Below are 23,460 nucleotides of genomic sequence, written 5' to 3'. Positions count from 1 at the left end.
GAAGGAAGGAAGGAAGGAAGGAAGGAAGGAAGGAAGGAAGGAAGGAAGGAAGGAAGGAAGGAAGGAAGGAAAATAAATTTAGACTCCAGGTATAAAAGGTATAAATAATTATAGATGCTTGATACTGAACTATTCAAGCAAAATTAATTACAGTGATCAATGTCAATACATAAATGTTTGTTAGACTCCCCTATTAAGCATAAGCTCACTTGGCTAAAGTCCTAATTGATTTCATCTGATTCTCTGCCATAGATCCAGGTATTTCTCAATTTCATATGCCTAGGGAACATTGTTTTTTCCAGGATGTCATGAAATAAATACGTTCTCACTGTTGCTATTCTGATGCTAATACCTCCTATATTTCTGAGATGTCTGGACAACACAATAGCTGCTGAAGCCTGGAAAGTGGAGGCGGACTGCTAAAATCAATCTTCAGAAATAATCAGCATCAAAACACAAAATGAACTTCATATCAATAAACATTTCCAGTTCTGAATCATGACTGGATCCATCTGAATACGAGATGCCAGGGACAGGCATGAAAGCTATTTCATGGCAGTGGTTTCAATTGTTCAGCAGCTACTGTGATGGAATTTTATCCTACTGTGCTACAGAGTCTCTAGCTGATGTAAAAGGAAATACAACACTGTATTTAATTTTCTCTCTCCTCCACTGTAATTCTTTTTCCATTACACACAAATAATAGAAGGCCACAAGGATGAGAAATAAATTAATAATTCTGAAGCCTGATTTATAATCACAGACAGCAGCAATAAACTCAAGCAGCAGAATACCCTGCCACATCGGCTACAGGGAACAAATGCCAAAGGTGAAGTGATTATAACAAGTAAAAAATAATAATAAAAAAAAATCTTTAAAAGACTTTTTTTTTAAGAATAATTCACCACCTGGCTACCCCACTGAACCCCTACAAACATTTACCATTCTGAAAACAAAGTGGTATTTAATCTTTCTAAGAATAACCAGTATTTTTTTCAAACAAATATAATCATTTCTGTAGTTCTAAGGTTACTAAGTAAACCTCCATAGCCTTTAAAAAGGAAAGAAAAAAAAAAAAAAAGGGGAAAAAAAAAAGACTGAAATAAATCCTTCCACCTCTAGATGGATTTTGATTTAGTATGCACTAAATATGACTCAGTATCCACAAAAGCCTTCATGAAAGGCAGCTCAAATTCTTCACTAATTATCATGCTTCCAAGTTATAGTATGTAAATATCACACAGAATAAAGTTAGTCTTGTTAGACTTTTTTTCTTTTTTTTTTTTTTTTAAAAAAAAAAAAATCTTTAGAAAAAGGATGTTGCTTTGGAATTATTCTAGCTCCATGGAAAATACTTTTTATTTTTCACACATTTGATGGGCATGTTATTGGAAGTATGCTATTAACTGCTGTATGATTGGTATATAAATATATAGATATCACAGATACAAATTTTGTTTCTTATCACTTTGTCTTTCTGCAATGCTTCAAACCAGTAACATTTCAACAGAGACCTCAGCAAATTCTCCAGCTCTAAATAACCTCTAGTGGATCTACTAATTATAAAAGGGTGTTCCTCAGACATCTACAATGGGTCAAGATAAATTGTGTGAATACTTCTTTTGTTTCATTTTCTGTCACTTGGGTTATCAGAAAGAATGTGTATTATTTGAGAAGAGAATTAGGATATATTTAGCAAGCTAACGGACATCCAGTGGTTTATAAACCATGCAGGGTTGCATTCAGCTAACATAGTTTTATCTTGACTAAGAAAAGCAGGGAAAAAATATCCAAAATCATTTCAGAGGATTCTTTTTGTTCTAGTAACTCTCCGAAGTAAGTGTTCTGGTAGGTAAGGAATTAGAAAAATTTAAACCTAGTCCTGTATCAAAAGGACTCTTATCCTGGAAGTTGGTAGTTGCAGTTGGACCGCTCTAACTTCACAATGCCTTATGCCGTTTGAAAAGTACTGACCTGAGTGGAACTGTGCAGAGAATTAGGACATACAGACTAACAGTATTCTAGGAACATTCTCCGCAGGTCTTCTGTTTGTTCACATTGCATTTTTCATCACAAAGTTATTTTGTACCTTTACAATATTATCCGACTTAGCCTTTAAAAAAATAGTAGCAGATAACTATTGTACTGTTTCCTGATAAAACACCAAATAATACTTGTTTCCTTGGTCTATATTCCTAAAACACTACACCATTGTATGGTAATGTCTTTAACTACAAGTTTGACAATTGCAGTGGAAAAATAAGAAAAGGAACCATTTTTCTAAGAGAAAAAAAAAAATAAAAAATGGAGAATGAGCAGAATCTTCCTCGATGTTTAAGGAATACTTATAATTTTCTTTCCCACCAAAGTTTCTAACAGTAAACCAGAAAAGTAACATCTAGGTACAGAATTTCTGATGCTCAAAAGGAGGATTAGTTCTGTCAAGCCTTTGGGCAGTAACCTAAACTGTTTTCTAAATCCTGTCTCCAAGAAAAAAAAAAAAAAAAAAATCACTCAGAAAAAAAAAAAAAAAAAAAGTAAAAAAAAAAAAAAAAAAAAAAAAAAAAAAAAAAAAAAAAAAAAAAACATTCTCTATAATCAGGAACTTACACACTTCACTCCCAACAAAAATTTTCAAAATTGTTATCAAAATAAATCAAAAATAAATAAACAAGCAACAACAACAACAAAAACACAAAACCCACTACTCAACAATTATTATATTTATTGTGTTTTACTGTATATAATTTCAAAAAAATATATATTTGATGAAAGGATTTATTTTTTATGATATGACAGTGTTTCTGATATATGGACAGAAAAGATAATTAAAGTTGAATCTTTTTATTAAGATTTTGCATCTTCAGATTCTTGTCTACAGCTTCTTTACCTTCTCTTCTTACTTAATCATTAACAACATATTTTACTATATCATTGAGTGAGGTGTTAAAGATTGATTATATTTAGCCCCTCTTCTTATTTCTTCTTTCAGAAACTCATTTTATATTTGGCATAGATGATTCTCTAGAACAAATGAATATCCTTTTCCTGTTTAGGATGTTATTAAAAATAAATTATAAAAATTTTAAACAAAAATATTTTTCTGGAAAAATATTAAAATGCGGTTTGGCACTCCCAGACCTAAAGATTCTGTTCCCATTAAAGTTTTAAAGTAGGTCAGAAATGACAGCAATTTATTAGACTGTGTAATATAAGTCTAAAAATATTTCTGGTAGGATTCAATCTGTTCCTTCAACTTTCTGAACATTGCAATGCAAAACTTTAAGGTCTGCTATGATACTCTTTTTCACACATTCTAGAAAAACCTTAAGTATTGTCTGATCTAATTAAAACCCAAGAAAGTGTAGCCAGTAGAGATTTTATTCTCTCCTTAATTTTTTGATTAATATGGTTTTTTTTAGAATGTGTTATAGGGACAAGAAGTATGATCCTTTACAGATTAGAAGACAGAAAGTGAATTTAATATTGTTAATTACTCAAAAAAAAAAACAAAAAAAAAAACACAAATATAATCTATGTTTATCAATATCAATATCACTGATAGTGTGTCTATCATTTAGTCTGTGCATTGTCACAGTGACTTGGTGAACCCGTCTTTAAAATAAACATTTTATTAAGTTCCTCAGACAAGTACTAAACACACTGAATAATCCTGCAGTAACTGCTTTAGAAAAAATTACACCTGAGGAAATAAAGTTTATCAACATGATTGAATATTTTTGGCAAAACTTTGATTCATTCCTTCTGTAAAAGGAGACAGTTCATTATTATTATTATTATTTTTTTTTTCCTGGTGTCTCTAAAAGTAATAAAAAAGACCCATCTACATCTTAGATGTGTTTTGTGTGTGTTTGTGTGCATGTGTGTGTTTTGCTGTGGTTGTTCTTTGTTTTTTTCCCTTTTGGGGTGGAAAGAGGTGGGCGAAGGGTAGGGGTTTGGTCATAAGATGGTAATTAAGCAGTGCTAATGAGATTTATCAAGACAAAAACAACAGGGAAAAAGGTTACGAGGAAAAAAACAAACAAAAAACAACAACAAAAAAAAAAAACTAAAGGAGCTACTATACAGTTTGACAGACACTGTGCCTGGAGTAACTCAGGATTCACGTTTGAGCCCCTGTATTGTCTGGTTTACAGCTGCCACTGATTGACAGAATTAGCAAAGATCTGGTCCATCTATGCATGCAACAGGATACCTCAGAACTGCACAATTCTTTTACTGAAGCCCTCAGCCAAACACAGTGGGAAAAAAAAAAAAAAAAAAAAAAAGAAAAAGAAAAAAAAAAGATTGTACAGGCAACTAGATTCTAGTATTGCCTTGCCATATGACTGTTTATTATTTACAAATCCTAAATTAGTTTCAGTCACATTGTGATATGTAGCAGTCTTCTTTAGCAATTAATATGGACACCAAAAAGTTGAGCCTGTTTTGTTGTTCGTAACTATACTTTGACATTTCCTCCTTGAAACCATTTGTGACATGTATGACAACCTTAGTTCTGTCGCTTCAACATGTTTTGAGGTTTACTGATATCCAAGATGATTTAAATTAACTCAGGGACAAAATGTGACAAGCTACTGCACAGTGGCAGAAATGATGCCAACTCTCTGCATGTTCTTGCTGCAGAGACGTTCCTAAAAGCATTCCTTGCATGCACCACTGAGTTACGCTTTTCTTCAAAACTCTGATTTCCTTATCTATGTAGCAGGCCAAGTATGTGGCATAACAAAATGGGTTCTAGGAGCTTTTCTCATTTACTATTTACTACATATATTACATTATTGGAAAGTGTGAAGACCATTCTCCCTGAAATGAAGTCTGCTCAGCTCTCTCGGTGACAGAGTATGGCTCTGCAGACTCTCTTCAACATGTTTGTTCCTTTAACTTCTGATTGATGTCTCAAATACATTTAAGCAATTAAGAAGTTTTAGGGCTATACTCCTTATCCTCTTTTACTCTGCTAAAAAAATAGAAAGCAATGCAAAAAAAAAAAAAAAAAAAAAAAAAAAAACAAATAATAATAATAATAATAAACTTACTATGAATTTTCAATGGTGCAGTTGAAAACAGAACGAGATCATTACTATATGTGACCAGTTTTTCAGTCATAGTCATGGTTTGTACTTGACTGTGAAGGAATACAAATTTTAAACACAGGTAAATGTTTACTGAAATATGTTGGAGGATTTTGGGGGATTTACAGCACTGGAGTTGCTGTAAATAGTACATTAATGTACTATAACCTATTACTGAAAATAAAAGATGGAATAAATAGGTGTTTTCAGATCACACCCCAGCTACTCCTCAGCTGTGAAAACGGTCACTTAAAAATGTTACTGCAGCTTGCAACACTAGTGGTTTCCTTAAGACAGATCTGAGTTGTTAATTCAGATCGCTTCCATGCTTAAAAATCTGATAACTGAGTAATTGAACAGTGTCATGCATCTGCATTAACTGTGAAGAAAAAGTAGAACTGAGGAAGCTCTTAAGATAAAGGAAATACAGAGCTATCTTTTTTTTTTTTTTTTTTTTTTTTTTTTTTTAGTATTTAAAATGTAATGTTAGCTTCAGCTACTGACTTAAAGCCACAAGCTCCTTCCACAGAACAAATACCTGTTTTGGACTTACCGTTACTCCAAAGAAGTTGGTTTCATTCATAGCATCCAGAAAAATTTTGCCAAGTTTGTGATTTGTATAGTTAAAATCTTCAATTTTTTGGTGCTTGTTAGTGGCATTGAGATACTTCATTGCCCGCTGCAGAGTCTTGGCAATCACCCATATTCCATCATAGGCGTAACCATGAAATTTGCTGGATTGCCCATCACCTCGTTTAGCATTGTATTCCCTTTCATATTGCTGTGGAGTCTGCAGAGGAGAAAAATTTCAGTCTTCCTTCAAAACTTAACATTTTACAGATTTCAGTCCAAATCTACACCATGAACTGCGTGCTCCAATTTAGATGTTTGCATGACTAATATAGAAAATACAACCAAAGAAAGAAGCAAAAAAAAAATCCAAAAACATGTGCTGCTTGAGTTACAGACTGATGGTGGGGCCAGAAGGGGGATATAGGAGACAACAAGACTGAAATGCAGTAGTTCTGCTTCTCTGTATGAAGGACAACTTTGTTTGTTTTGCTTTCATACAGAAAGTTTTAGTTCAACCAAAGCTGTCAGCCTGGGGTGCATATTGGTGAGCCATAATACCAGAACATATTAAGTCTGTATCCCTGCAAATTATTGCTCTGATTACATTCTACAGAATAAAGCAAATCAATTAATCTTTACTTAAGCAACTATTTGCTTAATGTGCAATTATTTAAGTGGCAATTTGTGTACATTTTACAAGTTTACTATGTTCTTTATGGTGTGCTCTGTTATGATGAGTTGCCTTTTTGTAAAGTTCCCTTTCGTGCTCATTCAGCAAGGCATAAAAGACAACAGGTGAAAAAAGATGAAAAGCAGCAAAATCAGGCATGTTTATTCATTGGCTAGAGTTTGCATGCATTTGTTCTATGATAAAATGTCATGTACTTTATGGAAATGCCACATATTTACATGTTTAAAGCAAGCCCCACTGCCAGCCCCCCGTTCTGAGTTACATATCACCAATTAAATTAGCCATTTGCAGGATTAGAGATAGACAGTTATATTAATTTGACACAATACAGCATGTAATATTGCAGACTCTAATTCAAGATTTATTGTATACTTATGTGTAAGATGCATACAGGGGATGCATAAGATGCATTGGAATTGACTTCTAAATATTTTGAAATTGCAAATTAATGGAAAGAAGAGAATAACTATGATGAACACCAACTCTGCAGAAGCACCTTGTAACTTGACCTTTTTTCCTCCATGCTTTATTGTGCCATGATATTGTGAGACTACTGACTTTAAAAAAATAGCTGGAGGAAAAATACGAACCCTTCCTGATATGGTCTTTATCATTTTTGAACTGAGAGGCTCAAAATCCACTCCAATATAACCTTCCATGGCTGCAAGAAGATTTTTGCTGAGACACTGTGAGGAATTAATCCAGGATTCCCACCAAAGGTTTTCATACCACCCTGGAATAATCCACTGATATTTGCTGCCATACATTTCTTCGTCATAAGCCTACAATGAAAGAAAAATAGAAAAGTTAATAGATATTTTAATAGACATATTAAACGTAAAGAATATAGTTTATTGTGTTTTTCATCATTAATTAATGGCCTGATTGAAGAACACACAAGTATTTAGAGCAGTTTAGAATAATTACTTGCTGACAATGAATACCTCTTTCTTGAAGATTCCTGTCTTTAAAATTAAGGTAATGAGAAGAAAATTCAATAAAATCTATTTTGCTTCCAATAGAACATTTATTCAAAGTCAGAAGGATAAAATACTGGATTCTAAACCCAGGAAAGATAAAGAGGAACACTTGCAGAAGGCACCATGTTTCCATAAGAAATTTTACATAACATAGCTTTTACATTGTGGTAGGACCACCATAGTAACATGTTTAAGCTAAATTATTATCAGGCTAAAAGGCATATAAAACAGGGTGAGGTTAAGCAAGAAAACGTGGAGCCTAGACACCACCAAATCCCAACGTTGCAAATATGAATGGCATGACTGTGATGAAATAGAGACCACAGGGACATTAAGTAAACACTTTCTTCTGATGAGCATTAATCAATGGTCAACTGATAAAGCAAACAAACCTCTGTGATTTTATTTTCCAGTATGAAAATTCTTCAGGTGAAATTCTAGATTGTTTGAATACTGAATATTTGTATTGTACAATTTGAACATTGTACTTCAAGATACTGAGATTATGATAATTCCCTTTAAATACACAGAAGAAATTAAACAGAAATATTTCCTTAATAGGCAGATATGCCAGTGTACCTAAAAGCTGATCTATCCGCAATAGATATTTTATTGTGAAGAATGTTCTAGGATAAAGTTAGCAAATTTTATCTCAGATGTTTCTCTCACTGTTTTGTATCTAGATAGCTTTCTTTTGACACTTCAGGTAGACTCGATTTCAAACAGCAGTCTTTATGCTTCTTTGGTTTTAATGTAAGCAATATTGGAGATACAAGACATACTTATAAAAAAATCCAGTTTTTAGAAATACGTGGTCCAACCTTAAAACTCTTAACAGGAAAACCTCTAACTCTTTACAGAATCTTTACAACAGTAGAAGAAGGGAACTATGAAAATGCAAAGAGGAAATATTAGTCACTCAGAGCATAACTGCTTTGAAAAGTATCCCAAAGATCTTCCCTAAAGCCTATCAGATATATAAAGATGAATAGCCAAAAATACAACATAGGAAAGCCTCCTAAATGCATTAATACTAAAATTAAAATTGGGCTTGAAATCTGTTATAATGGTGCAAACTCAGTTCAGAAATGTATTATGCACAAAGCACTTTTGTTTGGCCCCTGGTTGCAAGAGCTGATGTTCAGCCAAAATCAAATTTCATGCATTTGCATACAGTGATGCTTGAAAGTGCTCCTGGTCTGAAACCATGTCTGCCATCTCATATGTTATTATACAATTATTATACAATATATATTACTTGTCTTTCTCTCTCTCTTTAATTCTATCCTTCTAGAAATACATCTGGTTTTGTTTTCCTGCCCATCTCTGCTCCTTCTACTGATACAGTGACACTGCATCCCATGTCCAGCTTTGAAGAAAATAGCAATTTCATCCTGCAATACCTTTTGATGTCCAAATGAGTTTCTACTACACAATGAGGTGATTCAAGGCCTTTCAGTCATATAGTGTCTTTTATTTGTCATTTTTCAAACCACTGCGGACACAAATTAACACAGAATGGCACTTTTAGAGAAGGGCAGGCTTTGACAGCTTCCTCTGCTCTATATAGATTGAAGTATCAAACCATATGTTGCAGAGAATTATTAGCTATGAAGTATCCTGAAATTGGAGCTGTTGGAATCATTCCGTTTGCATGAGCACTTGAGTCTGTCTTCTACATAATCTGTAAATGGCCTGGGATATTGTGTAAAAATTAAAAGTTTCCAAATGGCCAGAAATTCCGTCCTGGAAAATGAGGGATCATTCCCAACAAGGCTGCACTGAAACTTTTCCATACTTGTAAGAATCTGGCTAAATATTTAGATTTTGCTAACAAACAAACAAACAAAAAAAAGGGGGGGGGGGGAGGGGAGGGGGCAGCTGGCAACCATTCCTTTGAGATCTGGTGGAATGATAGAGTTGGAAGAGTGATCTAAGGAAGCCAAAAGGAGGAGGAAAAATATTAGTTCCCTCAAAACTGAGCAGACTTCTATTTCAAAATATTGGTTGGTTGGTTGGTTGTTTTCCCCAGTTTCCTCCCTGTTGATTCTGCAGCATGGAGATGATTCTGATGCTTAAAAGATGCATTTCCTTGACATGAAACGTATGGATCTTTCTTGAGCTGTTTGAATGCACACAGATCACCCCTTACAGGTTTTAGATTCTATAAGAAAGATTAATTGCCACACAAGAGCAGGGTAAAGAAGGTTTACAAATGTTTTATACTATCAGAACAGTGTAAAGTAGTTACAGCTTCTTCCTTAATCCTTCCTGTATGCCCTACATAGGCTACAGAACCCTGAGTTACAGCCAAGTATCTGGGGAAATATCCTCAGTATTTTCTGCCCTTGTGAGACTGAATTTGGTATTTAAAAAACAAAACAAAACAAACAAACAAACAAAAAACTTTTAATTCTTGTTTGAATCCATAAAGAGATACTTATTTAGAACAAAAAATATTTTGGAATTGCAAAATGCTTGGTGAAGTAGAAGCTCTGGCTCAGCAGCACTTTATACACCTATTTTGTCACCATTCCTTCTGTCAAAAACTCACATTAACAGAGCTGCTGCCCAGAAATTAGCCAAAGATGAGATGATCAATGAAACATTTTTTTTTTTAACTTTTAAATGGCCATACTTAAAGGTTAGCTGACTATTTAAATGGTTAAATGACTATTTAAAGGTTAGCTGACTATTTAAAATGTAAGCTTAACTGAGCCTTATAGTAATTATATACAAACAGCTTTTAATAATGTGCCAAAATTAAATCTGATTTCTAAAGAGTATTATGCTGAAGATTTTGATTAATTATGACTATAGAGCAAGTTCGAAGAAATTGTTTTATTCTATTAAGGGCATAAAGAAATCAGGACAAAAGACAAGCAGGCACCATGCACTTCTTAAAGAGACCCTTGCTATTAATTCGTTTTAGAATAAGCTAATTAACAGAATTACTTACAAGTTAGGAAATGATTAATTTATTAATCAGACTGTAAGGGATGTAAGGTTGGAGAGGATGTACTATATTGTTTGTGCATGACAGAGAAATTTATTTTTAACTGCAAAGTGGTTCTCAGTGTGTCAGCAGGGATGTTGATTCTTCCCTTTGATTGTTTTGTACAATGGGCTTGCATTACTCAAAACAGGAGCAACACATTCATAAAAAGCTACAGGTTATCTTTGCTGGTGCTGAATCTGCATTCATATGCAAATGAAAGTCTGCTCCAGTTGTTTAAAAGAAAACAGCAGCAACAACAAAACACTTAATTCTGTAAGGAAACATTTTTACACCCTTCAAAAACAAGACTTTGCTCTTAGTGAGCTTTTGCCTTTGCTATTGGAACCATTATACTGAATATCGTTAGTATTTTATCTGCAAGCTATTTTATGGATGCTGCCTTATTTCAAATTTCATGATATCTAAAACAGAGCATAGCGCATTTTTCTTTTTTTCATTTAAAATACGCATCTTCAACACATATATGGAATGCTACTAGAGACAGACTGGGAGGAAATACGTAATAAGAAAGCCCCCAAAATCTTGTGAGAAATAACAGTGACTCTTAGTAGTCACAGAAAGCCTTTTTAGCTTTCAACATAGCAGATCTGATATCTGGAATCAAGTGTAAATCACAAAGCTGAATCACCTCAGCCTCTGTAGGAAAGCTTTCTGTGTGTAGGAAACAAATACTGGTACACTGTGCAAAAGTGGCTGCAAAACCTCAACCTCATTGTCTTTCCACCATGTTTCCGTCATGTCAGCATGGACAAATCCTACATCCCACCTCTACAAAATGCCTGTAGACTTCTGAATTGTGATGAACCTCCAACTGTTTCTCATTAAAAATCAATGGTGCCTTTAAGTCCAAAGCAGAGACTCAGCAGTAAAATTCTATCAGCTCAAGGAGTGTAGAATCCAGTCCTTCTGTATCAACAGGGCTGATTAAGCCTTGCTTTAGTTATTATTAAATGTTTACTAAAAGAGACACCCAAAGCTCATGCAGTGACATATGTGTAATATTCACCTTCTTTAACTGTCTTCAGACAGATAGTTGTATCAGCTAGGCTGACTTGATGTGTATGTGGCTATACTGCATTATCCCTATGGCTTAAAGATATGCAGAAAAATTCCCACTAACTTTTTTAGACAAATTTTCTGCAGAATTTGAAGTTTTCATTGGGAAGATAGTGCAGTTGCATGTCAATCCAATTTCAAATGAAAAACAAAACAAAACAAAACAAAATTTGACAACAGTCCAACATAGCTGAACAGTTTGATTGTTGAATTGCTAAGTTTTGAGCAAAATACCCTTATTTCAATTCCATGAAAAAATATTACATTCATCCCACTGAGGTGAAAACAATGGAAAGCTAGGATTTCCCACAGAACTACAATTACTAACTGCTTTTGACACTCATGTTAAATGAATAGCTAAGGTTATTTAAACCACCATAGAAAACACCTGCTAATGTTCACTTAGGCTTGATTTAGTCCTGTCATGTTTTTAAAGTTTCCCACTGGATTAGGCTACCTTTTAGTCCATTTATTACTGAGTTATGTGCAATGCTTCTTTCGTGTGTATATGCATGTGTGTGCAGAGAATATCCAGGTAAAATGAAAATGAGCAAATAAATCCTAATGGAGGACCTGAGGAAAACTCACAGCATATGATTGTTGAATCCAGACAGAAAACCGAGGTATACTTTAAAGACTTTCCCACCTGTAGAAATCATTAGCAAATAGTATTCCTGTTATAACCACAATCAGAAATGCATATGTATATTTTCCACCGTACAATAGCACCTCTCTCTAACAAACCTAAAGCTCTGTTATATTCTGTAAAATATAGCAGGGAATCACCAACAAAACCTGTCTGAAGTTACACCTGAGGAAGGGGGTTAAAAAACTTGATGTAACTAAGTTATTGTGCTCTTAGACACATAGCTGTAGGAGTGCATGAGTCAACAATATATTTTATGACTAATAACAAGCTTACTGACACATTAATACACTAAAGTGTATTAATATATAAATGACCTACTTTGAACTGCCCTCTCCTGCATTCAGTCTCCTGTTGAAACTCTCATATTAATACATCTATTAAAGCATAAATACATAATCTCTTGGTTTTCTCCAGGCTCCAGAAAAAAATACACCTTATTATTTCTGACACTAATGTACTTTAGAAGAAGCCATCACTCTTGAAACTTGAATTACGCATGCTTCCTGTGCTAGTACGAAACTGTTCCTGTAGAAAGCTGCACCAAGCTTTTGTCTTTAAGAGACAGTCCCTGCCATAAGTCCTTCAGACTCTTCAGTCCTCAGTATGGACAAGAAGACACCTTGCCCATGAGGATTTCTAGGATTTCTTCAGTGTCCTCATGGATACACAAACCTGGAACAGAGCTGTAGAGGAAAGCAAAAACATACTAAGGGCAGTGGCCTTAGTAAGGTCAAAAACTTGCCAAGTAGTGGGTTGGCATACATCTGTGATTAGGACACCTCAGCTGGGCAAATGAAACCCAGTCACCAGAGATCTGTGGAGGATGTGAGCCATGGAAAGAACCTTCTTTCTTGCAGGAATAGAAAAATTGAAGATTATCTTTGTCAATCCAATTTAAATGCTGGAACAAAAAGATCTATATATAAAAACCAATCAGAGCTGAGAAGAATGAAGAACCATATAATGCTTTCTATTTCCTTTTAGATGCAAACAGATTTTGCTCCTTCCAAACATATTCTGCAAGAGCTCCTTTCCAAATTTTGCCAGCAACTATGACAGATGCTGAATAAGAGCCAACATATGTCTGAGGCACATGTAGCACTCAGATTTTGAATATTTGCCTTTCCTTTCTTTGCTCGGATAGGCAACTTTTTCTCTCTAAGTGAACATCAAAAGACACCCTCTGAAGTTTAAGTGCCATCATTATTGCTTTTCTACTATATTCTTTTTTTTTCTTTTTTTTTTTTTATTCCATAACAGGAAAGCAGAAATGAAATCTAACCATGAAGGCTGTGCCTAAATTCCACTAAAATCAAGTGCAAAGTATTTTATTGAAACAGAAATAGAGCAAAGCATATGTAACTGTTTATACTCAAATATATTTTTATTCAAATCTATCACATTTTAATTCTGATATGCAATTACATATATTTACTTACACAGCAGAAAACTTTCACAGCCATTTCCTCATCAAACTGGCCAAGGATTATCCGAACATCATTACCCTGTAGATTAAATAAGATGCAAGGAAGTTAAATACAGTCACAGCCTTTCCAGAAACAACTTCAGCTGGCCTTTCAAATCATGTGGAGAGTTGGAACAGATTACAGCTGCAGACAGCAAAATTCATTCAGAACTATTCCATGTTCTACATGTTTAAGATCTTGAAACAATGCAAGAGGGGCAGCTGAGGTGTTTAAAAAATGGTTAAACAATTGCAGTTATGAGAAAAAAAAAAAAAAAAAAAAAAAAAAAAAAAAAAAAAGCTGTAATGTTTATCTTGTGAAATATTAGTATTCAAAAGCACTAAATTACTAAATATTCTTTTGATGTCTTGCAAGATTATTTTCTTTACATTTTAATTTTGTATTTTGAAACATGAAAATGTTTTGAAAATATGTACTTTTTGCGGTTTATATAAACTAATCATGTGAAGATGAGAGAATGGAGATTTGTGAGATAAAATGTGTTCATATTATGCCCTTTTTGGTAATTTTGAAAGGTCTTATTCATACAACATCTCCACTACAGTCACTATAACACATTGTCAGTCCCTCTTTCCCTCCCACCTCCAAAGAGAAAAAAATAAATAAACCACACTGAGAATCTATGACTGACTTAAAAAGAAATCATTTTATTTTCATACTTAGAAGTGTATTAACAAAATACTCCTAAATATTCCTAAATTCAGGAGCACATACAGTTAAGTATTCCTTGAGAAACTGGTCTGGCCTTCTTTCACGTGAAAAATTATGGCTAACTTCTCTAAAACAAAGACAAGATAGCTTTTTATAACTTAATATTACCTTTTATTTCACACAAAACCTGGGTTCTCAGTAATAGGCTGAGCAAATATGATTTTTTCATTTCTTTTATAAAATCCTGGATTAGAATTACTAATAGCTCTCCCCCTCTCCAAGGAGAAAAGAAACAGATGATTCAGTGTGAATTTCAGTGGTGAAAAACATTCCAGTTTTAATTAAATCAATTTATCAAAGATTTTCAGTTTAGGCAATTTCTATGTTTATTTCCTGCTCAGTATAAAATACCATTATGGACAGTGAAGAAAAATACTATAATGCCTCTGTAGTTCAATGCATGAAATTTATCTTCGCATGGTCAAAATGGTAAAATACATAATATGCTTTGCTCATTCTGAACCTGTGCATTTTCAATAAGCCTACTTATCTTTATTTTTATAGTTAGCCACAGGTTGATAAAGCAATATAAATCTTATTGAAACAGGTTAAATTCTTTTTAAACAAATCTAGCAAGTTCATGTGAAACTAAACAAACAAATCACACAAATTATGCTCACTGTCACCAATAGCATTACATTCTTTGTACGGACAAAACAGTAGATTTAGGAATTAAGTGGCAAAAAAAGCTCATCAATGTTTTCTAGTTTTCACATTTTAGCAATCATTTTGGTCACTCTTGGAACTCCAAATTGCTTGACCTCTCTGAACATAAAAACACATATTTAATATTTGAAAAATAGTAGGTTGGTTGAAAAGAACAAGTGACACAGCACTGAATTATTAAACTTAAAATTGAATAAATTCCTTTTCATTTTATAACTTGATGAGAACCAATAATAATAATAAAAATAAAAGTAACACCACCACCAACAACCAACCAACCAAACAAACAAAAACACAGGACATGTGCTGTCTCATAGATTAGGAGTGCCAGAGGCTGTAGGCAAGATGTACAGGGTAAGAATGCATGTGCAGCATCACTGCTCACTGGCTGTAGACAACTTTCAAACTGAAGGTATAGTAGTGCCTGTGGTACCATGCCCTAAGACATTACTTCCAACTAATTATCACATAAGCCACAACACATTTCCCACAGTAAATATGCTTTTATAGTAAAGCACTGTGAGAAGTGTACAGTCCAAACATTTTTATTTATTTATTTAATTAATTAATTTATTTCCCCAGAAATATCCTACTCCATTTCAATATTCTTACTGGCTGCTGGGATTGTCTTATACTAACATCATTGTGCAACCAGTTTGGCAATAGCACTCAGACCTAAATCTTGCATGTCCAGACACACAGAATCATAGAATCATAGAGTATCCTGAGTTGGAAGAGACTCATGAGGATCATTGAGCCCAGCTCCTGGCTCCACACAGGACCCAAAAAGAAATCCTATGTCTGAAAGCACTGTCAAAATATTTCATCCAGCAAGCTCAGTGCTGTGACCCTGGGGAGCCTATCCCAGTGCCTGACCAGCCTCTGGGTGAAGAATCTTTCCCTAACACCCAGCCTGACCCTCCCCTGTCCCAGCTCCATGCCACTCCCTTGGGTCCTGTCGCTGTCCCCAGGGAGCAGAGCTCAGTGCCTGTCCCTTTGTTCCCTTGAGGGAGCTGCAGGCTGCCATGAGGCCTCCCCTCAGCCTCCTCTGCTCTGGGCTGAACAAACCAAGGGATCTCTGCTGCTCTTCAAACATCTTGTCCCCTAGACTCTTCACCATCTTTGTAGCCCTCCTTTGGACACTCTCTAGTAGTCTTAGGTCCTTCTTATTCTGTCATACCCAAAACTGTACACCAGCACAGAGCAGACTGTCCTTTCCTCGACTGGTTCGCATTGCCATGTTTGATGCACCCCGTGACACAGTTGGCCCTTTTTGCTACCAGAGCACACTGCTGACTCATGTTTAAATTGCCATCAACCAGAATACCCAAGTCACTTTCCACAATGTTACTCCCCAGCCTCTCATTGCCAGTCTGTACACACATCCAGGATTGCTCCATGCCGGGTGTAGAATCTGGCACTTGCTCTTGTTGACAAATAGTTCTTGGAACAGTTAGGACAACTGCAACCTCAGAAAGTAAGCTTTTCTCAGAAGAAAATGGAAGAACAATCTAGACAAAGGTGCTCAGAGGAAGACAAATCAGAGAAGCAGAATGTCGGTGAGCAAGGTACTTTGGGATGAAGCCTCAGAATGAGTCAAGGATGTTGCTAGGTTAGGAGAGTATGAAATTGGAGGGTCAAGGTGCCAATGAATATCTGACTAACTATCTTTTTCTTTGTCCAGCTTCATATTCTATAATTTTAGTTGGTTAGCCTTGGAAGGGAAATGAAAAGAGATTCCTTCTGTTTATAAACCATGCAGATATCAATACAATGCCATAAAATGCAGTGTAGGGGGATTTATGGATTACAGTTTAAAAAGAGTGAATAATTTAGTATACTACCATTTAACTAAGTATTGTATGTCAGAACATTTGTAGAAGGAAGTCATTTAGGAAAGTCTGTACAATAGCTCTTCATCTCCCATGCATAACATCTTTCTCTGTGCAATGACATGCTCCTCAGCAAGCCTTTTTCTCTCCAATTCTGCTTTTGCATTTCCATTCACATTTTTTCCCAGATTTGTCCCTAAAGAATTGCATTCTGTGTGGTAAATAAGCCTAGTTCATTTTGAAGCCAGAATTGGGACTGCTGACTGTCCTGTAAAACAGACACTGAAGCTACAAATTCATGTGTCTGGGCATAATTCAAATCCCATGCATAGATTTTATCTGCACTGTAGTTTATCAGAACCAGGTTCAGTGTTCATGTGCTAGGACATATGCCTACATTATAGTCTTACACAAAGAGAGACATCAGACACTTTCTGGCGCATAGTTTTTTCCATCCTTAGGTCACACTGGTAAATCAACCAGTCTGATCTCCTGGCATAGATACACTATTCTCCTACACCAACTCTCATAGGATTGATGCAAATTAACACAGCACAACTCTCTTGTAGGATTCAAAGAGGCCATCCACTGGATCCTAGCAAGTGCTAAGTATTCTTTCTATTTCATAGAGTTGTACATTGGTTGTATGGAACTGAAGCATATTTGACAGAACAAGTTTTAATTCATGTAACAAAGCAGGTATCTATGAGAAGATTAAAAACATCCCATGGGGAAGGCAACTCACTAAACTATACTTACAAAAAAAAAAAAAAAGACCACCAGAGTTTAGACTATTTGTCAGATGGTGAGCTGTCATCGTTACACTTCTCAGAGATTAGAGCAGCAATATCAGCATTTAAGCTTTGCCCCTCAGTAAGCAATACATATGTTCCTACCCTTTGAACTAGAGTTCAGACAAGAAAACTAAGAACAGTTACATTTCATTTACCCACAGTTGTGTTGGACTTTCCATAAAAACATGTTTTATAAATGAAGACTACCACACAGCCTTAAAAGTGAATGATTCTCTTGTTCCCTTCTTTCTTTCTTATAGGGAAGGATATTATTCATTCACTAAGTATAAAGTGTATTTGGCACTGGGTAGTACATTGTATTGGCAGCTGGGTAGTATAAACCCTGAAGCCAATGAAGGTCAAGACATCTAAGCTGCTCTAAGGAGAAAGGAAGAACTTGTCTTCCACTGCCATTTCTGGTATCCCGGATATGAGGCACTCTTAAGCCTCTTCAGTTTCTGTATATATTATGCTGGAATAGGCAGCTATTATTTTTTTTTCAGCCTGCAGAGATGTGATCAGATTTTAATCTGTCTCATTTCTAATGAATAACACCACAATGTTGTATTACACAGCTTTCCAAAGAAGGATTGCTGCAATATCTCTTCTGCCAGGAAGAGTCAATGTCTTGGCAGGCTCTTTATGAAATATCTAAATTGAACTGCTCAGATACTCTGTCATATTCTCTACCATGTATCTGACAGTCAAGATGTTATCAATAAATCTCATAGCTGGGTAGTTTTGTCAATACAGGTATCCACATGTTCTGCCTCCAAAATACCTGGATGTCCATTTGCAGGGCTACAGGTGAGCCTCTAACTTAAGCTATGGACTTACTGGTGGAGAAGGTGAACTAGAGAATTTCAGCTCCCACCTCCACCACCATGTTATCTATGTTAGCATGCATGTCACTCTCTTAGATTGAGGCCACATCCAAACCTGTCCTTGGCCCCAAATTTTCAAATTTAATTAACTTGACTATTAGAATGAGATTATGTTCAGTCAGCATCCAAAACATCTATTGTATTTGGGACATCAGATGGAAACTGTTTCATTCAATTGGAATTCATATATTGCATTTTTTTTTTTGGTCCTACATGCAAGATACAAGGCAGTTGAAAACAGAAGTGTTATTACTCAGGCAGTTTGCCTGTGCATGCTTAGAATTTTTAAGCATATTTAAGTTGATGTTCAAATGCATATCCTCCAACATCCCTTTCTTCAAGCTACAATTTAAAAATGAGCTATAAAGATATCCTTAGCCTAAATTTACTTTCCAATTGTGATTCAAAAAAGCTGGAGTCAATATGTAGTAAAACTTAAGGGATTGCCAGGAAAAATACTGAACATATATTTCTGCAAATCATACTAGGTATTTCTATTTTGCATTGCAAAATTCTATATTGCATTGAAATTCATTTATTAATTTAAATCTTGTTTACTAAAATAAAATGTATTTCATATCTGTTTTCATCACAATTACAATAAACAGACATCAGTTTACCAATCGTATGTTTACATCTCCTTGACAAGAATGAACATTTTCAAAACTGAACAGCTAAGTTCAAGTGACTAAGGGCAAGTGACCATATATTTCTATATAGAATATGTGATTGTCTAGATATATGCTTATTTATTGCTGTAGTAGTTCATTTTGCAGAGGAAATCAAGAGATAACTTTAAAATATTGTTTGATAGACTCATCTGGTTTTTCCTATAAAATAAACAATATGTTCTTGACATATGGGAAGGCTGGAATCTCACTGTTTTTTCTAACCTCCTGCCTAAACACACTTGCTTATATGCATCTGTTCTTGTTCTATCATTTATTGGTTTAAAAATCTGGCTTCAAAGTTCTTAGTTTTCTGATACCATGGGTTAAACACCTGGCCAAAAATGTGGAATTCACCGATAACACATACTGAAGTTTTTTCAACCACAGACAGGAAATACAAACTGGCTGAAACTGGACACGCATATATGGTTCCATATACACAGGATCTTATACTTTAAGTGTTCAAGCTTGCATCTGTAGTATGTAGGAATAATGCACACTTTGTTTACCATGCTTCAGACCTTTTCCAGTTAGTTTCTGTGGTGGCCTTAACTTATATAGGTTGACATCCCTGTTTAAATTTCAGTATTTCAATACTGTTAAGTCTATTATATTTTTCCCTGTTTTACACATATTTATGCATTTGCATTGTGGCTTTGATTATGTATTTTATGTATTTGATGCCATTGGCACCATTTAAAATCTTCCTCTTGCTGCTCAATCATTTTTTCATGTTCATATGCAATATAAGATTCATAACTCCTATGTCTAGTTTATCGTTGGTTGCACTTCATAGTATTGCTAAAATATAGTTTTAATTTTAGCAGATGCCAAGAACCTAAAAAATCATTATAAGAGAGAGATGTTAAATTATTCTGTCAAATTTCTCTTTTTTTCCCTACCATTCATATGAAATAATGCAAATCATTATAAGCAAATAATTCAATCTAGAATGTTATGAAGCTAATGGAAGGATGCTCAGCGTTTCACTACATGATAATCTACCTTAAAAGGGCTCTGAGTCCAAAACTCAAGAGTCTTTTCACATATATGACTAAGACTGATGCTTTAGGCATGAATATTAAGTCAGCAACAACTCGCTTTGCTTTATGTCCGTATCAGTAACTATAAAAACTTTATGATATGCACGGGCATATGAGGGCCTACAGGAAACCTGGGGAGAGACTTTTTATCAGGGAGTGTAGCAATAGGATAAGGAGTAATGGCTTTAAACTAAACAAGGGTAAGTTTAGATTAGATACAAAAAAGAAATTCTTCACTCTGAGGGTGGCAACGCAATAGACAAAGGTGCACAGAGAAGCTGTGGATGCTCCATCTCTTGAAGTGTTCAAGGCCAGGTTGGATGGAGCTTTGAGCAACCTGGTCTGGTGGGAGGTGTTCCTGCCTATGGCAGAAGGGTTGGAACTAGGTGATCTTTAAGGTCGCTTCCAATCCAAACCATTCTTTGATTCTATGGTGACATTCATTGACTTAAGCAAGACTAGACCCTCAAAATGCCATTTGTTAACCTTATTATGCAGTGACATGCTGTAGCCACATATGCTGTAGTCATTCGTATGCAAATTTTGTTTTATTAGCCTTCTTCAGAGGAAAAAAAAAATCAAATACCACAATATAGTCACCACCTTCTCTTTATTCGTCAAAGAGTATCACATACCTTAAGCTTCTTTACACTTGTGCAAGGATCATTGGAGAAACTCTCAGTATCTGAAATTTCGATATCTTCACCATACAGGACCCCAGTCAGATCATTCCTCACCTGTCAAAAGTTGAGAAAAAGGCAAGCTAGTGAACTGAGACTCAGTGAGGCAGAAGAAAATGGACTATACTTATTTGACCAGCAATGGTCTCAATGGTGATAATATGCACCCACTTTTATTTTCCCATTTCATCTGAAAATTGATTAAGGCAAATTATTTTACCACCATAATCTACTATCAACCAATCTACCATGTCATGAGCTTTTATTAAATGTGATTAAAAGTTCATAGGGAATTCCCACTTTGCAACATGGGACTGGACAATCCTCATGAATTTCCAGTGCTTCTAAGACCAAAAGCTTTCTTGTAGCCAAAGCAATGATTGAGACCATATAAAGGTGAAAGTCTTATCAGAAAATTCTCTAAGATTGTGAATTCTGAGGACTGACTTGAAATCACTATCAGCTGGCCCTAGCATGAATCAGCAGAGCTTAGCTTATGTCACTTAGGGTTGATAAAGCTTAATGAACTGCCTTGTGCCTCCCCCTTTCCAATGGCATGGATCTTTTCATGGGGCAGCAAGTGTTTAAGCAAGGTTTGCTTAAAGGTGACACAAATAACCACGTTATCAACAGATTTTCTCATCTCCTTTTACGGTGGCAAGTTAGTTGAGCTGCCTAAGAGCACAAAGATGCCAGATAACACACAAAACAGTCTGGTGGAGAGTTGTAGGGTGTTTGCTCTTGTTTGTTTTCTTTTTTCCATATAACTACTTCAAGTTTTTCTGTCTTAATCACTGCTGTTTTTCCTCTAGTCATATGACTGCAAAAACAGAGCTTCACATTACTGTTCCTAATACATGAGCAAAAATAATTTTAGATGGAGATAACATGGTTACAGATTTAAGTGAAGAGAGAGGCACTCTGATTTTAATTTAATAAAACTATGATCACACTCATTTCACTGATTACCTTTTTTATTTGTAACAATATCAGAAACAGGAGAATCAAATCACAATGTAAAAGAAATAAAAACAGACATTGCATACAAACACAGTAAATATAATACATATGTGACATTATATAGGGAAATTTAAAAGTATGTAAATCATATGCAGAAACTTTCCAATGACCCTCTCGATGGGTCAGCAGAATTACAGATTTTAAATCTCCCTCCTAACAGTCCTTTTCCTTAACCTCCTTTGAAAGACAGGAACAGTCCATTCTACACAATTAGAAAATATTTGCTATATAGTGACACGACCAAGAAAAGAACAGGAAGTGTTATCTGTCCTTCACCAGACCTTCTCCATTTGAATTTAGATATCTGTAAAATTTATTTTATGAGAAGACACTTCAGCCATCCAAAGACCTAGGTATAGATATATTTCCTCTGCTGAAAGCCTGTCACATGCATGCCTAAGAATGCAGTAAAAGCTAGAGGGTGCAATGGGACATGAAATGTCACAGGTGAGACATCTCAGTTCAACTGGCAGCTTTACAGATAAACTTATCACTTCAAAATCCTTTTGCCTTTATTTAATGTATGTTTGTGAGTGTCTCCTAGATCTACGCACAAAAGTGGTTCTATCGGGTGTATTTCATTTTTTATGTTATTGACAAAATACCATGCAACTATTTTAGGCATCCTGCTTAACTGTTAGATAAATACATGGTTTGGGGTAAAAATTAAGGACATCTTTGTACTTTGGTTTTGGCTGGAATAGAGTTAATTTTCTTTGTAGAGGCTTGTATGATGCTGTGTTTGGGATTTTTGATGAAAACAGCGTGCATAACACACTGATGGTTTTGGTTGTTGCAGAGCAGTGCTTACACAGAGCCAAGAACTTTCAGTTTCTTGTGCTACGTGTCCAGAAAGAAGGCTGGGAGTGCACCAGGATAGGACACAGAAAGACAGCTGGCTCAGGCTGGCCAAAGGGATATTCCACGCCACTTGGCAACATGCTCAGCAATAAAAGCTGGGGGAAAGATGGAGGAAGGGAAGGACATTCGGAGTGATGGTGTTTGTCTTTGCAAGAAACCGTTACATGTGATGAGCCCTGCTTTCCTGGAAGTGGCCGACCACCTTCCTGATGATGGGAAGTAGTGAGTTAGTTCCCTGTTTTGCTTGACTTGCGTGCACAGCTTTTGCTTTAACTCGTAAATTGTCTTTATCTCAACCCATGATTTCTCGCACTTCGACATTTCTGATTCTCTCCCACGGGGGGAGAATGAGTGAGAGGTTGTGTGATGCTGAACTATCTACTGGGCTTAAACCAGAACAGTCCTTGTTGCAAATTTCCATTTAAGCTGGTTGTGCCATGTTTCTTGGTTGACCATTTAAGTACTTCCTGAAGATCATTATTACAATGACTGCCTTTATTACTTCTTTCATGGTCTCTGCTTCATTCTAACACTTTTAGCCATACCCTCAAATTACTGAGCCATATTGTTACATTACTATTAGGCCTTTTATGAGGCTTAAAACAATTGGACACATAGACAATATTTTATTAAAAATTAATCAGTTTTACAGAAGTAACAATCAGAATGTGCCCACCAAGATTTGGGTTATATCCTTCTTTTTTATTTTATTTTATTTTATTTTATTTTATTTTATTTTATTTTATT

General features: G+C 35.2%; 1 protein-coding gene across 1 annotated transcript in view; it reads right to left on the bottom strand.

Moving 5' to 3' along the window:
* GABBR2 (gamma-aminobutyric acid type B receptor subunit 2) overlaps positions 1-23,460 on the bottom strand; it is a 483,887-nt gene that overhangs the window by 241,846 nt on the left and 218,581 nt on the right. The window contains exons 4-7 of the mRNA XM_035318083.1: positions 20,788-20,889; positions 13,504-13,569; positions 6,951-7,142; positions 5,650-5,886 (exon numbers count right to left, since the gene is read on the bottom strand). Coding sequence (XP_035173974.1) covers positions 5,650-5,886; positions 6,951-7,142; positions 13,504-13,569; positions 20,788-20,889 — 597 coding nt within the window. The remainder of the gene's footprint in view (positions 1-5,649; positions 5,887-6,950; positions 7,143-13,503; positions 13,570-20,787; positions 20,890-23,460) is intronic.

This window comes from Oxyura jamaicensis, chromosome 2, assembly GCF_011077185.1.
Source record: "Oxyura jamaicensis isolate SHBP4307 breed ruddy duck chromosome 2, BPBGC_Ojam_1.0, whole genome shotgun sequence".
NCBI lineage: Eukaryota > Metazoa > Chordata > Aves > Anseriformes > Anatidae > Oxyura > Oxyura jamaicensis.
The sequence above is the reverse complement of the archived record's forward strand: the minus strand, read 5'-3'. Positions and strand labels throughout refer to the sequence as shown.